This window comes from Castor canadensis, chromosome 7 (genome assembly GCF_047511655.1).
Source record: "Castor canadensis chromosome 7, mCasCan1.hap1v2, whole genome shotgun sequence".
Classification (NCBI taxonomy): Eukaryota; Metazoa; Chordata; class Mammalia; order Rodentia; family Castoridae; genus Castor; species Castor canadensis.
In genome coordinates this window covers 44,531,131-44,548,155 of record NC_133392.1, presented here as the reverse complement: position 1 = coordinate 44,548,155, position 17,025 = coordinate 44,531,131, and the positions used below count along the sequence as shown (strand labels likewise).

Here is a 17,025-nt window from a genome sequence, read left to right as displayed (position 1 = left end):
CAGAAAACAAAGCACTTTAGTAGTTTGGGGAATTTAATAGAAGCTATACCTGAAGGTCATTTGAAGATCTCAGGCTCTTACTTGTATTAAAAAAAAAAGTACTCATCTTCTCAGGTCTTGGCCCAGCAAGAGAAGGAAAAAGTAAAATCATTCCATTCCCTTTCTCTTCTATAGGAATAGCTGGCTATGTTAAATGAAGATAGTTATCATTAGCATATTTTAATAATAAGCAATTATTATTATAGCAAAAATAACATTGATAGCATATTGATCTATGATGCATGAGACAGTATTTTGGGGGATTTTAACTCATTCAGTCTTTGCAATCTTGTGAAACATGTATCTTATTATTATCATCATTTTACAGACGAGAAAACTGAGGCTCAGGAGGTTTAAATAAATCAGTGAGCACACATAGTTGGTAATATCTCAATCTAGAAGGTCTAATTCTAGAGCTCTAGCTTTTAGGCACCATGTTATGTTGTCTGATTATTTTTTCTTCACAAACATGTTGCCACTAAAATAGTAAGAACAAAATTTTTAGAGAAAGGGGAGTCTCTTGGAGTTTGACAGAAACATATTTGCATAGCAGATCATTGTTACATTTATTCTAGATATAGGTTCAGTTAAGGTTCTTGAATTCTGGAAGAATGCTTTTGAAGCTAAGATACGCATACACTCCTTTAATGTAATGGTGGTGGTGATGGCTGATGGTGGCAAGAATCTAAATATTTTTTAGAGGCTGAAATGACAGAAAAAGCCTCTAAAAAAACTCCACATTGTTCTGGACAATAATAACACTTCTTTCAGTGATGGACTTAAGCCATTTATATACATCATTCCTGAAATTTTTCTTATGAAATTTGGCTTGCACTTTGTGTTTTCCTGCCAGGGTAACTATGAGGGCAGAATATCATACTGGATATGAAATCAATTTGAAGATTATAAAGTTGGCTTCAAATGAAAGGCTGATTATTTTAGTAAGGCAGTAATATTTGTTCTTGCAGCAGTTTCATTTTATGAAGCATGTAGTCTAAAGCTTCAGACATTTACATTGATGCCTTGACTCTCCCACTGCTTGGAAATGCCATCTTCTCCCCAAAGTCCTGCTTCTCCAGGCACTGAGCCTGTGCTGTTTGTTTAGTTTTGAGTGTACACAATTGTCCCTTCCAGAAAACTGAGTGTCCCCAGAGCCAGGAGTTATTTTCAATTAAAGCTTTTCTCTCTCTTCAGAGAGCTCACTATACATATGTGAAATCATTGATATAAAAAGGATGTAATTCGAGAAGACAGAGACTATGTCTCCCATATCAATGTTCCTATATTTTACCTAAGTATAGTTTGCTGATAGTGGAGCCAACTGGATTACTAAATACATATATTAAATATCTAATATTCAAAAAACCAACACATAGTGTTGCCAGATATTAAATTAGGAATGTGACCATAAAGCAGTGGAACCAATTTTCACTTATGATTTGTAAAACCATTCTGTTTATTTGACAATCATGCCTTGTAATGAAGAGGATACCTAGCTGTCATATGCTAGTACTTAAAGCTTTAATGAATAAATTATATATAAAAAGAAAGCTGAGCTCTTTTGCTGAAAGGGATACTATAAAAAGAATTTGCATTCTGGAAGACACAATGTGAAGACATACATGTCACACTGAACACATTAGAAAACCCAATCTCAAAGAACATGAAAATGATATATGATAAATGGAAGATAACAGAAATGAAAGCATTACAAATTATTGCCTGAAGGTAGTGGCTATAAACCAGACATGTCTGATATTAAATTAAGTTCAGTTATGCCAAAAGTGTTTATGAAATTGTCTAAGCAGCTTAAAAGTCAAAGTCCTATACATACAAAATCTTTATTACAAGCTTTTGAACTCATCCAACAAATTTTAAATTCCTTATTATGTTTTTGTCTCCAAAAACTGAAAAATTTTCTAGAAATTCTCCTGCCTGAAAAATTCTCCTGCATCTAAATTGATTAATGATAAAAATGAAGATATGCTAATAAGTCTAGGAAGGGTATATCATTATGCAAAATTGCACAAATATAATCTGTATGTCAAATAGTAATGAAACACACATTCTTAGCTCTAACAGGAAATGAAATTCAAAACCTCAAATTTCTAGGTTCCTCCACTCCAGTGGAGAGTTTATAACCTAGGAAATTTTTAAAATACTATTATAAAATCAACTTGTAGCATTATTTTATGTCATTTGCCCAATCAATATTATTGCTAAACTAAGCAGTAGTAGTAAAAGTTATATTATACACTTTGTATTAACATGTTTAGTACTATTCAGTTGTATCTGAAATACAAGGATTGTATTGCTCAAAAATAATATTCTAAAATATTGGTAAAATTACCCTGAATGTGTTAATTTCAGAAGAGAATGAAAAGAAAACTTGTGTAGTCAGCAGAACTTGGCATAGTTGGCAGCCTCCCAACTATGGATGATGTGGATACACTATTATCTTAGTGGGATGCCAACATTATGTGTAATTATGTAAAGTCATGGTGTTGAGGTCAAACTCTCAGTTCTGACATCACTGAATGCCTGTAAAAGATGAACAATCACAAAGAAGAGTATTTTCATACCCAGCAGTTAATATGATCAGGCAATTGTAAGTGAATGAATGCTACTGTATCAGTGATCACGTAAGTGGCTGGTCAATATTGATTAGCAAATACCATCTAGATATCTGGATTTTCCCCTGGCATGTTTTGGGATGAGGAAAATGACATAAGATGTGACTTCACAGGTTAAGAACACGTTTCTCCCTGCAAGGGGCTTATTGTACCTAATGACCGTTAAGGATTTATCAATATTTTCTACAGTTTTTGCAATCCTGGGTGGGTTTCCGACCTAAATATATTCTTTGATTTATAGTTTTCATTAGTTTGTAAATACTTGTATAGATAGTAAGATATAATGTCCAAGAGAAGAAAACTGGGCTAAATTGTCCAATATCCCTCCTGGGATGGAGATTATGCATAAATATGTGTATATGCAACATGCACATGCAGATACAAACAAATACATACATATCTTGCCTTTTTAAATGGTATTACCTTTTTTTTTTTTGCAGTACTGGGGCTTGAACTCAGGGCCTTCTCCTTGAACCACTCCACCAGCCATATTTTTATAAAGTGTTTTTCAAGGTAGTGTCTCACAAACTATTTGGCCAGACTGGCTTTGAACCTAGTGCCTCCTGATCTCTGCCTCCTTAGTAGTTAAGATTATAGGCATGAGCCACCAGCACCTAGCTAAATGGCATCATTACCTTTTATATAATTAAACTTTTATGGCTATTTGCTTGTGCCCCCTCACATTTCAGAAAATTTCTAGAAGTTTTCCACTATGAAACTGCCATTTCATTGTTAAGCATGAGGTGGTTTCAAAGGTATTTTCGGAGCTACTATAAACCATGCTAAATATTATCAATAGTTTCAGTTTTTCTAAAGTTCCAACAAAACCCCTATATTTCATAAAACATCTCACTGGTAACTTGAAATTATCCAGACCTCTAGAAGTTCACAAAGTCATAATGTTGACTATTTTTGCCAGCCAAAACAGCAATTTTATTGTTCATAGCCTTTAAAAATAATTTTTATGGATCTATAACAGTTCCCAAATCAATCTCTAGGAATTTCTGGCCTTTATACTGTTTGGTTAAGAGAGGGCTTTATATATATATATATATATATATGTCTATATCTATAGATATATAGAGATAGATATAATATATAGATATAGATATACCACTATTTAAATGAATGCACCAGACAGCAAACTCTTCCTGGTAAGGAACTCTACCCTATATCTTGCTTATATACGCCAGCACCTTGAGAGCAAAGCTGTTCATGTATAATGCTATTTAATATGCCTGATTAGCTATACAAACAATTGTGATTCACCACAAAACCAAAGTTATTAAAAAATAAAGCTAAAGCTACATTGATTGGTGGGATTCAGAAAAGCAAGAGGTTTTTCTAGTCCCTTACTTATTTTTACTCCCATATCTGAAATCCTCATAGGCCCACTATGTTCTCTCATGTCAGAAGCAGTATTTTACGATTGTGTCTCCAGCCAGTGTTAAGGAAAGAATAATGCAAGTTCAATTAGAGACATTATGCTCTACAACCTTCTTTTGTGCTATTGAAGTCCATCTTCCCATCTATCAAAGGCAGAAATGACAAAGTCCAGCAGAAATGGACAAATATCAAAAATAGCTCTGAATTATTTCGCTTTTATGGAAGGGGATTTATCCTGGCCTCTGAGGCAACAGTAACTGTTTACTGCACCATACACAGTCCCAGGGAGTTCCTAATGTACTGACAGGTATCTAATATCAGGGACTCCTCTGAGTTCAGCTGAGAGGTAGAAATGAGTCCACATTCTCAAAGAGGGTTTATAACCACATAGTCTTGGAATCCAGTGACCTCTGTCACCAAGATATATTTCTTTTTCTAATTTTTATTGGAAGATGTCACTTTTAAAATTACTATTTCAAGCAAATGCAAAATGAGTATTCGTTCATATTGCTTACACTACATTCATGCAATGTGTTTAATATATGAGCTCATACAGAAGTGCTTTCATCATCTTCTTCCACACTTATCTGTGTATGTATATATATCTCTATATGAAGTGTGTGCAAATAATAAAAATACCTAAATCATTATCATTATCCTAATATGTACTTAAAACTACAGAATCACAGTACTACTATCATATTATTTATTTCACACACACACACACATATATCCCAGTTTCTTTTATATGTATTTACATTTAAATTATTTTTAAATGTAAAAATTTACATTTAAATTATTGCAATTATAGTTAGGATGCATAATTAAGTTAGCATGCACTGCTCAGAATGAAGGAAATAAAGATTATAAAAAGTCATCTGGGTAAACAGTTCTTTATGCTTATTAAGTAAATGTGTTTACTTTCAGTTGATAGGAAGAGGATTTCTGAAAAGTCATTTTGTATTTATTTTTACTGTATTGACTGCATGGCACAGCACACTTTGTTGCAAATCCTGGCAGGTCTATATGAAGGAATTTTGTAATGACTCAGAAGCAAGAGTAGTTAATGATGACAGAAAAGAGAAAGAAATCTCATGCTAGAAAAGAAAAAGGAAAAGAAGACAGAAGCTTTGAAAAGCATTGAAAGGGTGATCACATACCAGTTCTACTCGTCCAAAACCTCCAACTCCAAGGGTGTCAATGATGTTGAAATCAGACAGCTTCAGGTTGGCGAAGAAAGCAGCTTCAGCTTCATATCTGGATTTTTTGATGCGAAAAAATGGAAATTTCTTAGAGGTGCAAACACGAGTACTACGTATATCTGTACTGGAATGACATGACTGTGGAACAGGTTTTACCTGCTTAAATTCCATCTTGCTTTTAGAGTCTGTATTTTCTCACACTCATAGTGTTTTTGGTCCCAGCTGTACAGAATAACATAGATTTGAGCTTGTTTTTCAAAGTAGAAAAATACAAAGTACCCACTGCATATCAGTCAAATGACTGATAAGTTTAGTTATCAAATCAAAGTTACATCTTGGTATTTTTCTACGCGTCTTCTTGTGAGCGTGGATTGTTTGACTTGCTCTTTGTTGGTTTTGCTTTGTATATTTTGATTTTGCTTGGTTTTGTTTTTGCCGTTCAGATTTTGGATGGCAGTTTCTCATTAGTTTCCCTTATCCACGGGCTGACAATGCCTCCTATGAATATTTATTAAATGCAACAAGATCGTGGAGGTCTCTGGAACAAAATCACAGCCAGATTTTATGAAAACAGATCCGAAAAGCTGAGGACTGGTGTGCCAGTGTCTGAAATGGATGATTTCAGGAGCATATTCACATCCCTAAAAAGTGTCTTCCTTTCATTTATGCTTACCCTCTGACTTGTAGCCAGCACTCTGAGCTAGCAATCCCAGTGTCTTTACATGTGCAAGTTTCTTATATGAGTGGTGAGTAGCATGGGCTAGTATTCCAAAAGTCTAACTATGAACACATGCAAATCTGACACATGCAAGTGGCCAAAATAAGCTTCTCCCAATGAGAGGAGTGAATATGAGCTGCTTAAAATATCTCCTTGTTAAAGGCCTTGCTATTTTTAGAAAGGGCAGGAAGGCATAAGGATGAAGATGATCTGCCCACTCACTAAAGCCAGGTCAGGGTGTAATTCAGCTGTCTCAAAATTAAAGTGTTTGAATAGCTGTGCATGACCCATGGCCTTCATCACGACAGTACTTGAATCTGTATGATATTATACATAGAAATGATGAATATACTTGAGGTAGTGTCACTAACACAGTCACAGGCATGTTTGGTGTTAAGTTATGTGACATTTTAGTTTTTTCATTACAATCAAACACAACTTGAGGTTCCACTTGGGAGACAAGTGAAACAGCTTTCTAGCCTCTTCACTTTATATCTACAGTTTTAGTATTTTAACAATTGTTGACAGATAACTCCCAAGGTTTTAAAAAATACCATTGTTTTTATTTATTTGTTTATTATGTGAAACCAACTACCTTTGTTCTATGAACAAAGTTAGTTAATTTAAGTGGTATTTGTAGACTTCTCGTATTAACTACAACATTTGAATATTAGCACTAATTCAGGAGCTGGTTTACTACAATGGAACAAAGTAGCAAATGCGCATTGCTAACATTCCAACTGTCTTGCTCTCTGCTTTTGGAAAATTAAAACTTCATCCCATTTAAAAGGCCAGAATTGACTACAACAGGTGCTTTAAAGGACATCTGTTGGGATCAGACCTCTTGACAGTTTATATGTGGTCAAGTATTTCCTGGTAGACCAGATAAACAAATCCTTACTGGCAACACTTTTTTTTAAAAGGTGTCTTTTATATCTAGTTTCTAAAATGTTTTAAAACTTTCATGGTCTTGTTTTTCTATCAGTCTCATAGAACAAATAAAAGTAGGCCTGAAGTAAATTTTAAAAAGGTACATTTTAGCTGAATTCTGGCTACTTGAATTTTTAAAACACCTATGCTGATCAGTTAATTCATATCTTTTTTATTTAAAAAACATGGTTTAGGATTTACATAGAGGAGACAGCCTCTTCATTTAAGACTTTACTAAAGGCTTTGTTGTTATTTATACAACCATTATATTAATTCACAATGAGATTCTCTTGATAATCTATGCGCTCATTGGATTCAGAAAACTTGGGTGCAAAAAGGATAAACTCGGACTATTTTGATTCCATTTTATGTGTTTAATGTATGATGTTATTACTTAAATGCTTCAGTATATCCCCAAAATTTATAGTCCCTATGAAATAATTTTGGGCTTGTAAAATTATTGGAAGTACACCTGAATAAATGGAGTGATTCCTAGCCTTCATTATAAATTAGAGCCACCCATGTTTTTTCAAAAATACTTCATTCTAGCCCCACTACAGACCAAGTGAATCTAGAATGCATGCCCAAATATTTGTATATTTGTAGATTTTCTTGTGATTCTGATGTACAGGATGAACTGAAAACCATGGTTCCAAATCTTAGAAAGCTCCAGGAAGTTCCAAAATCCATATAAGAATTTTGGGGTAGATTAAAATGGGCCAGAGAGATAAGTAGATGCTCAATGAGTCTGGAGGTGATAAAGTCTGGGAAGAGGGTGAGGCTCTTACCCTTCTGGTCCTAGAACCATAAGAATGAAAAATAGTTCTATAATAGCCAACAGCTTAAAATTGCTGGAAAAGGCAGATACAAAGCACAAAAATTATAACGTGGTTATTTTATGTTTGGACATTAATAATTATCATCTGGTTAATTATTGGTATTTTAACTAATGGGGTGGACAGATTAAACTTCATCCAAAATAATAACCATTTTCTCTTTTGTCATAAAAATCCACTTACATACATACTTCTCCATACACTACGATCTGACTACGGTTAAGTTAAATACTTCGTGTTTTAATGAAGAGAGATAACATTGTAATCATAATTTGCTAATTTTGTTAATTACTTTGTTAGTATCACTAGGTCAATTTTTAAAATACTACTCAGTTGGTGATATTATCTTGTTATGGGGAGAGACATTTTAAAGACCCTCTGGGGTAATTGTGCTCTCAGTCCTTCATTACATTGCTGTTTGTTTCGGGTCTTGGTTTGTGGGAAATCAATGTAGAGATGTAACCATAGTAGTTTCTTTCCAACCAAGGAAATGTTGGTAGTTGTTAATATTTTACATCCCTTTAATTTTCCTTCTCATTTAGGTTATTTTTAAGTCTCAGAGTCACATGTTCGTGAAGTACTTTGGACATCTTTCCTTTTTAATTAATAACAATTTTTAAACAGAAAACAATTGTATCATGGACAGTTATAATAAGCTAATCTATAAATTAGATTCTTCAGATATTTAACTGCTTTTTTTTTTCTCATAACTAGAAGGGACTCTTCCCTCAGGAATTTATCTGAAGACAGTTTGAATCCATGCATCATTATCTATTGTATTTAGAGTTGATAAAGTTTGAGTGGGGAAGAGAATTAAGTGCATGCTGTTATTCTATTAAATAACCTTTCTTTGTCTAAAGGAAGTTAAGTGTACAACCCATATTCTTAACCTACTGGTGTGGGGTAGTGGGACAAAGGAATTAGGTCCAGTTTCATCCAATTCTAAAATCCATCTTTCAAAGGTGTTTATAAGAGGTCACTTGGCAAGTGTTAATGGGAATTCATTTCAGTAAGAAATACAGTTCTTGATGCGTGGTTGTTTAAAATATTAAAAGGAGTATAAAGCATATTCCCTAAGCATATTCTCTTAGCTTGAGGCATTGATTTTAAATAAATAAATTTTTTAAAAATATATAATTTTTATTATTGTACTATGGGGTGAAATTCATTGATCCTTTTCCCAGAAAAGTGTGAATACTAACATATATGTTGTGCTTATAACTAGAGGAAGCTTACAAGTCCCTAAAATAGATTAACATAACACAATGTGGCTCATGCTTAGCATACATGGGGCTCTGAGTTCAATCCCCAGAACCCCTCTTCTCCTTCATACCTTCCCCCTACAATAAGAACAGCAATAATAGCAACAACAAAAAGAACAAAGACCAAATATCTTTATCACAAGAGACTAGGTAGTTTGGGTGAAGAAGGAGAGGTACTGTATCACTTCTCAAACATTCCTAATGATATGATTCATCTGGGGCTACTGGAAACAATAGACAATTGCTAATCCTCATAGGATACTCTTAAATTGTGAAATACTGAACTTTTCTTTGAAAAACTACCAGAAAGTAACAGAATTGCCCTGATTTTCACCTCTTTTTTTCAATTCTGCTTTCAATGTAAAGGAAGTTCCAAAAACAATAAAAGTGTAAAGCTATAAATGTAAAGAAGACACAAGTAACACATATGTACATGGTCTAGAGGAAGGAAAACAGTACTAGAATGATCTCAGTGTCTTCCTTCTCCTTTGTCTCTCTCCACAACCACTTCTCTGCACAGTATCATATTCACATATCTTTAGAAAATAGGTAATAGCCATTAGTTTTCATATTTCTACTTAGTCCATTATTAACAGCCATAACAAAAAGCAAGGAGTAAGAATCAGGTGTCCTTTATTATTAATCACAGTTTTTTTTCTGTTGTTGACATAATATCCCTCAATCAATGATTTCATCATTTAAAATGAAGATAATTGGATGCTGTATCTTATGACTAACCATTATTGTTCCATATATACTAGTAATAAACTATAGAAATGATCCCTGAAAGTATAGTCTTTCTCCCTGTATATTAGAAAATGGATATGATTCATACAGGATAAAAAAAATTATGGGACTTAAAACTTTATTTTCACCTTGATATTCTAATAACAAAAATATCTTAGCATTACCTTACAAAGCTACAATAGTAAGTGCACTTATTAAAGTAAAGGCCAAGTTTCCAAAGTAACACAACTATTGTTCCAGATCAGCAATTAAGAACTAGTTGAACAAAAAAGCAAATGTGGCCCTATTTGATTTAGTTTAGCTTATCTAAATTAACTCCAGAAGTCTACCCTAATTCTTCAAGGAAAACTAAATAAGGTCAGGCATGGTAGTACATGCCTATAATTCCAGCCCTGAGGAGGTGGAAGATTAAGCCTTAGCATCAACTAATCCATATGCAAATCACTTATGACTTTCCTTGAGCTCATTGGCTCTGGAGTGTATTTTTTATTTCCTTTTGAGTTTAGGATTATCAATTCTTGGAAAAAAATCTATAAAATAAAATGTTTCAGTAAAAATACATGCATTCTCACCTATGACTAAGTTTATTTCTTATTGTATATGGAGTAGGATGAGATTCAACCAGACAACTGACTTTAAAATGATACAAGAGAACATGCTGGCAAACAGAAAAAAGTTCATGACTCGTGGTCCCGGCACTGCCAATGGCTTGGTCCTTCTAAGTCCTGATTTCTTCAATGTTTAGGCATTTCTACTGACAAACATGTACTTAAGCTAGTAAGTACGAATATTTTTGGAGCATTCAAGTCAGAATCCAAAATTATTTGAGCATCCAGGTAAATGCTGAGAAATTCTCTTTCATTTTGTATGCAAACTTCTACAGCAGTAGTTTAAAAGGAGGTCAGACCTTTCAGAAAGAGAGCCTCAAACACAGAATATATATGCCTGATCTACCATACATGCAAGATATAATACTGGCCATGTGTTGAATGAACACTTATACATTGATATAAAGCATTCTATGTAATAATAGTTCCTGATTTTATGAAGTCTTGAGGTATAGAGCAATTTTTAGGTCTGGCAAAATATATACAAATTTAGTAAAAAAATACCTAGATAGAGAGAAAGTAGCATTGGAAATGCTCACTTGCATATTTAACAGAGATGTGATTTGGGATTAAACTACAGGGACTATTGCTTCATCGTGTGTTTAACTTTGTGTATGTGAAAAGTGTTAGGAGGTACATGCCCTTATTCCTTTGATTCTCAAGTGTTTGAAATTTAAAAAGCATATTTATTAAAAATAGATAATCTCTATAATCAAGTCATCAATTTTCTCTTATTAACTTAACTACCATACAGAAAATCCCACTGGCAATCAAACTTTGAAAGCAGTATTGTTTGGATTCAATGGAAAACAGAAAACAAGCTTAAATTTGTAGTAAGACATTTTCTGTTGAATCATATTTTTCAAACAAAATATTTGAATAAAAGTCACGAATAACTGGTGGCTCACACTTGTAATCCTAGCTACATGGGAGGCTGAGATCAGGAAGATTGTGGTCCCAGGCCTGGGCAAATATTCTTGAGACCCCATCTCCACAATAACCAGAGCAAAATGCACTAAAGGTGTGGCTCAAGCACTAGAGCACCTGCTTTGCAAACTCGAAGCCTTGAGTTCAAACTCCAGTCCCACTAAAAAAAAATTACTAAATGAATAAATAAATAGAAGTCATAGTACTATAAAGTTTTTTTTAAAAAACCTGTAAACACAAGAAATCCTATTCCTAAAATTCTAGACTAAAAAGGATAGTTTCTAATATATTTTGTCATACAGTGGAAAGGTATAATTATTATTCTATTAATAGTAGAAGAAATATAAAGATTGAAAACTAACTTAATGAGTCTGCAGTATTTCATTTGGTCAATTTTCTCCAGGAAGTGTAATCTCTTCCTTAGGAAATCTGAGATAACATTAGTAGACTTCCTCTACTTCTTAAACTCTAGCTTTTCAAGAACACAGACCCCTTCTATAACCAATCTAGTCATGAGATACATCTACATATTTTCCAAATATATTCCCTTGACTAGATTCAGACAGCAAGAATATACAGGAAAATTGCCTTTCACTTATATGCTGCATAAAAAGAATGATAGTAATGAAAATATCCTGAATTTAAAAAGCAGCTTTCTTCTAAGGTCTTGAAATTTTCCCTCATATAATTTATCCTTGCTGATGCTCTGTAGAGATAACATATATTTTTACTTCTATTTTGTATCTGAGTAGACTACTTGCTGATAAACAATTGATTTTTTATAATTAATCTCAAAAGAATTAGGACTGAAACACTTGGGTATGCTTCATATCATGGAATATTTGCCCTTAGTTCAAAAAATTCAATTTCCTTTCTAAAAAGATAGTAGAGACTCACATACTTTTAGAGATGCATTTTTATATCAGCTATCACTATAGAATGTGTTCAAAATCTGGATCAATACCATTAGCACTCTTCTAGTTAAACCTCCATATTTTTAAAACAAAGCAACTAATGTTACAGATGCTAAACCAAGATTAGAAAGATTCAGACATTAGAGACTGGTGCTCTGATTTGTGGTCTGTAATGCTTCTTTACTATCTGATTCTATCGCTACAGTTTTTATAATGTACTGATAATTGAAAAACAAAGGCAGAATGTAAAACTTATAATAATATATTTGAGCAGTATCCTCTCTTGCTACAGTCAAGAATAATTTGTGACCTCCCTGTAACTAAGTACTTGTGTGTTCTTGTCTATGATGCAACACAGGTATCCATGTGCTCCAGTCATATAAAAGGGCCTAAAATGAATATATTTTTGCTCAGAAGAGGTTTTGTAAAAATTCAAACATCCAAGTAGTATTTGTAAAAAATGAGAGAGGATATGTTATTATACTCTCTACTTGAAGTATATTGACTAATATGCACTTGTAATTAATGAATTTTGAAGGAGTTTCCATACAGTTCAAGATGGATTTGGGATTTCTAAGTAAATGCATTTTGCCATGAATGAAGATTAGCAAGAACTATATTGAAGAGGTTTAAATTACTCTTAGTGTTGATTGCTTTAACTGAATTACTGTCCCATAAGAGTTAATTTAGCATGTTATTCAATGATGTTGTTTTTGCTTTGGAGGATATACATACTTGCAAGTAAATATTCAAACCAACCCCCCAAATAAAGAGACTGTAAGTTATAACTTCCTTCCCACACATTTTCCCTACTTTATTTATGCCAGAATAGATATTTCCTTCATATAAATGAACCACCTTGAGGAGCTAGTGTAACTTCCTCCTTTCTCCTCTCACATAGTTTAGATCTTCAGCCCTGAGTGTTTTTGCTTTTTACTATAGAGCAGAATGATCCAGAATCAGTGAGTATCATAGCCCAGCTTCCCAAGTCCAGGAAGATGAGGTTTAAGAAGCAAGAAGACAGATGAAAATGACTCCTTTTCTCTTCACTGCCGCAATAACTTAGGCCTGTGAGGATGCAGTCTCACGCTCAGCTCACTGCTTCATCATTACTGAAGAACTCTCACTTCAATTTCCATGAAGCTATATCTTCATCATCACTTGCATTTCTAAAATAGGACAGGTAAAGACAGCCTAGTTTTCCCTTCAAATTTTAGGAAATCCCTTTTCTACTTAGAGAGGAAGTCACTGTCTTTTCTTATAGGTAATTGTTTGTATGATGGTCAAAATTCTGAAATCAATAAGCCAATGTTTAATCAATTATATCTTAAAAGTGGTCTCAATAATAACCTTAATCAAATGGATCTATCAGAATATTGAACTAGAAACAGAAAGATCAGGCTGGACTCTGACATGAGAGATAGCTTTTACTTCTGGACTCAGAATTTTTGTTGTGTTCTTCTGTTTTTATAAAAATCCAGACTCTATGGTTACTAGCACTAAAGGCAGTAAAATAGCAGTAGCACCAATTTTTTGAAAAGGAAATCTCGGAAGCATTCTTCATGGACTTCAGGGAGAAGAGGGGTTATGGTGCTGTCATGGTTACAGTGGGCCAAGGAATGAAAAGGCAGTAAAATGCAGCATGCAGTAAGAAGAAAATAAAAAGACTGTAAGTCATCACTTCCTTGCATCTAGACATGTAAATAATAAGTAAACAAAAAAATAATCAAGGAGTTGGCCCAGAACCAATGAACAAGACATCTTTTTCTGCAAAATGGAGGGTTAGCATTAAACATGTCTATGCAACTGACTTAGAGCTTGAGAGTTCTGGGATATGAAGTGTCTTGAGAGAGGTAGACTTTGCAGAAAGCCCTGGTTCTTATGCTTATCTCTTTCCTCCTCTGTGGTCTTCCCCCCATCCTGTCCTCTAATCTCATACCCTTGTGATGTTTAACCTGTTTTTATGTGGTACTAGAGTTTGAACTAAGGGCCTTGCATTTGCTAGAAAGAAGACTCTACCACTTGAACCACACCCCTAGTCCTTTTCACTTTAGTTTTGTAGCTTTTTTTTTTTTTTAAATAGGGCCTCACATTTATGTCCAGGCCAGCCTGGACAGTGATCCTTCTATTTATATGTCCTGCATAGCAGGAGCACACCACCACACCCAGCTTTAATCGGTTGAGTTGTGATCCCAAGAACCTTTGGCCTGACTAGCCTCGAACTGTAAATCCTCCTAATCTCTGCCTCTGGATTAGGTGGGATTATAGGCATAAAATGCCATTGCACCCTGCTATCATGGTTAATCTTGATTAGATTGACAAGCAGAGAGGAGGGTAGTAAAGCACAACTCTGGTTGTGTCTGTTAGGATATTTCCACAGAGGATTAACTAATGGGTGAATTCACGATTGCCACGCTGAATCTGGGTGGCACCTACCCATAGGCTGGGGACCTACATGTAATAAAAAGGGAAAAGGAGGAAAACCCACTAAGTATTCTTTCTCTCTCTCTCTCTCTCTCTTTCTGCCACTATTATGTGAGCTACCCTAATCTACTACACCCACACCATCCCTCCCCACCATCATTGACTGAAACCTCTGAAACTGTGAGCCTAAATAAAACTTTTTCCTCCCTTAAATTGTCTTCTAGGCTATTTTGTCACAGGAACAAAAGTCTGTCTAACACACCCCGTAGCTTCCTCTTCAGGAAAATAATTGTAGAGGCGTTTATTTCAATGAGTCCTCCTTTCAGCTCCAGGTACACAAAACAAGCAAGCACAAGAGCTTGAGTCAATGCCCAAGACAGCAGGTGGGGAAGATATGTCTCAGAGCTGAAGCAGTAAAATACCACAGGTTCCCTGCCATTCCAGGATCTGTATTGGTATTATGGGTTGAATTTAAAACAAACTTGCTCTTACCTTGGAATTGGGACCAGACACTAACATTTTAAAATTGGATTCATATGTAAGCCTATACAGCTGTGAATTAACATTCCTACATCAGTTTTAAGGAACTGTTAGTGTTAATTTGATACACATGACAGACACCAATCACATAGTATGAAGGTTTCACAGAAAAATGTGTCTGATGTGCAAACAATTGTTTTCCAATGATCTTTGAGAGCACGATACATTCTTGAAATAGAGAAAGTATCATTCTTATTATTGAAAATACTAAGCAGATAAAAAGAAAACGAAGCAAAATTTTCTCATATCAATTGATTAGTAATAATCATTGGAGAGTTTACCAAATGAAATAAGTCCCAGGAAACATCTGACATTTGCAATTAGGTTACTTCCACATGGACGTAAAATATGGGATTGTTCTATGTTGCAGTCAAATGAACTGAACTATAAAGCAGTCTTTATGGTTTTTTAAGCTAACATCTATATTTCATTCATATCTCCTTATTTTTCACTTATACCAGATTATATTTATGTATTATATTTCTGTAGGTTCCCCTTGACTGTGATAGTTTCTCATACTTTCCTTGATTTTCATGAACTTTATAGTTTTGAGGAGTATTGGCCATGTGTTTTACAAAATGTCCCTCAATTGAAGTTTTATGTTTTTCTCATGATTACACTGGAGTCATAAGTTTTGAGGGGAGGAAGAAAACCAAAGGGGTAAAGAACTATTTTCATCACATCAGGATACATGGAATTGATACAATTTATCACTAGGGATGAGAAACTTAATCACTTGCTAAACTAGAATTCTATAGTTTTTATCACAGTGTATACTTATAAGAACCAACATTTAAAATGAGCTTTCTAAAAATGTGGTCTTCCCCATATTTTTTAAAGCTTAGAAAGATGTCTTTCTAAACACCAGGTAAGTTTATAAAGGCATTAAAATTTTCCACACTTCTAAGGTATCCGAACAATCTTTCAAATTGTTTACAATACCATACACTGGTCAGGATTTGAGCAGAATGCTATAATTTTAAAACTGGTGCTTTTTCTACACATTTTCACACAAACCACAATGGTTAGTCAGTGGTGAAGCAATTTTACATCCTCAAATGGAAAGTGGTTTGTTTTCCAAAAATGTACAAAATTGTTGCAATAATTGTTTCCCTAAGCATGCTCTCATTTTGCCATGGAAGTTTAGAATAAATTTAGTTACTTCAAATGAATACTCCTCTATCACTTAAGCTGACATTCCCCTAACACTTTCACAAATCTCCTTTCTTGTACATTTCTCATTGAGTGGTATGAAATCAACCTCTTCATTTGAAAATAATTAGTAAATTACAGAGTGAAATGAAGGAAATTGGGAAGGGACACTCAGAACTATAAGGATTTTTTCTGAAACTTAAGGTAGAAAATATTTTTCCATATTTGGCTTCTTTCTTGAGATACAACTAAACTTTTGACTACCCCATCCATTCTCACTTCTCTTTTTTAATGCCTCTCCTTTCCTTACCCAAGTCATCAAATACTCTGCTCACAGTTAACTACCATGTTTCCATGGCCTCGGTGGACCAATTTGTTTTCACAAGGCCTTTTGACAACAGAATGAACTACTGTAAGTGATGAGAGCAACACCTTACGTGTTTGCATTTGTCAGGTTTAACAGTCAGAATGTAGGATGTCCACCTAATGTTTTCAGAGGACAGATTATATCCGTTTAAATTCTCAGTCTGATTTACCCTCTTGTAACTATGCAAACAAAATGGAACTATAAACACAGAGAGGAAAGAAAACCTTTCTTCTGCCCCCTCACAATAGGAAATTGTTGCAATGGATGTGGAAGACTTAGAAAATTGTATAGTGTGCTGGCACCTGTGATTAGGTGTCCAGTAAAATAAGCAAGAAAGAAG

The 17,025-nt window shown here is 34.2% G+C and overlaps 1 protein-coding gene and 1 pseudogene across 6 annotated transcripts in view; both read right to left on the bottom strand.

Moving 5' to 3' along the window:
* The window catches only part of Prkg1 (protein kinase cGMP-dependent 1), a 1,207,619-nt gene that overhangs the window by 32,671 nt on the left and 1,157,923 nt on the right, over nt 1–17,025 (bottom strand). For 3 of the 6 annotated variants that reach the window (XM_074078871.1, XM_074078868.1, XM_074078869.1), the window contains exons 10-11: nt 5,417–5,482; nt 5,219–5,315 (exon numbers count right to left, since the gene is read on the bottom strand). In XM_074078871.1, coding sequence (XP_073934972.1) covers nt 5,219–5,315; nt 5,417–5,482 — 163 coding nt within the window. The remainder of the gene's footprint in view (nt 1–5,218; nt 5,316–5,416; nt 5,483–17,025) is intronic. The other 3 variants (XM_074078874.1, XM_074078872.1, XM_074078873.1) reach the window with 1 other exon arrangement.
* On the bottom strand, nt 9,731–9,805 carry LOC141425120 (small nucleolar RNA U3; annotated as a pseudogene).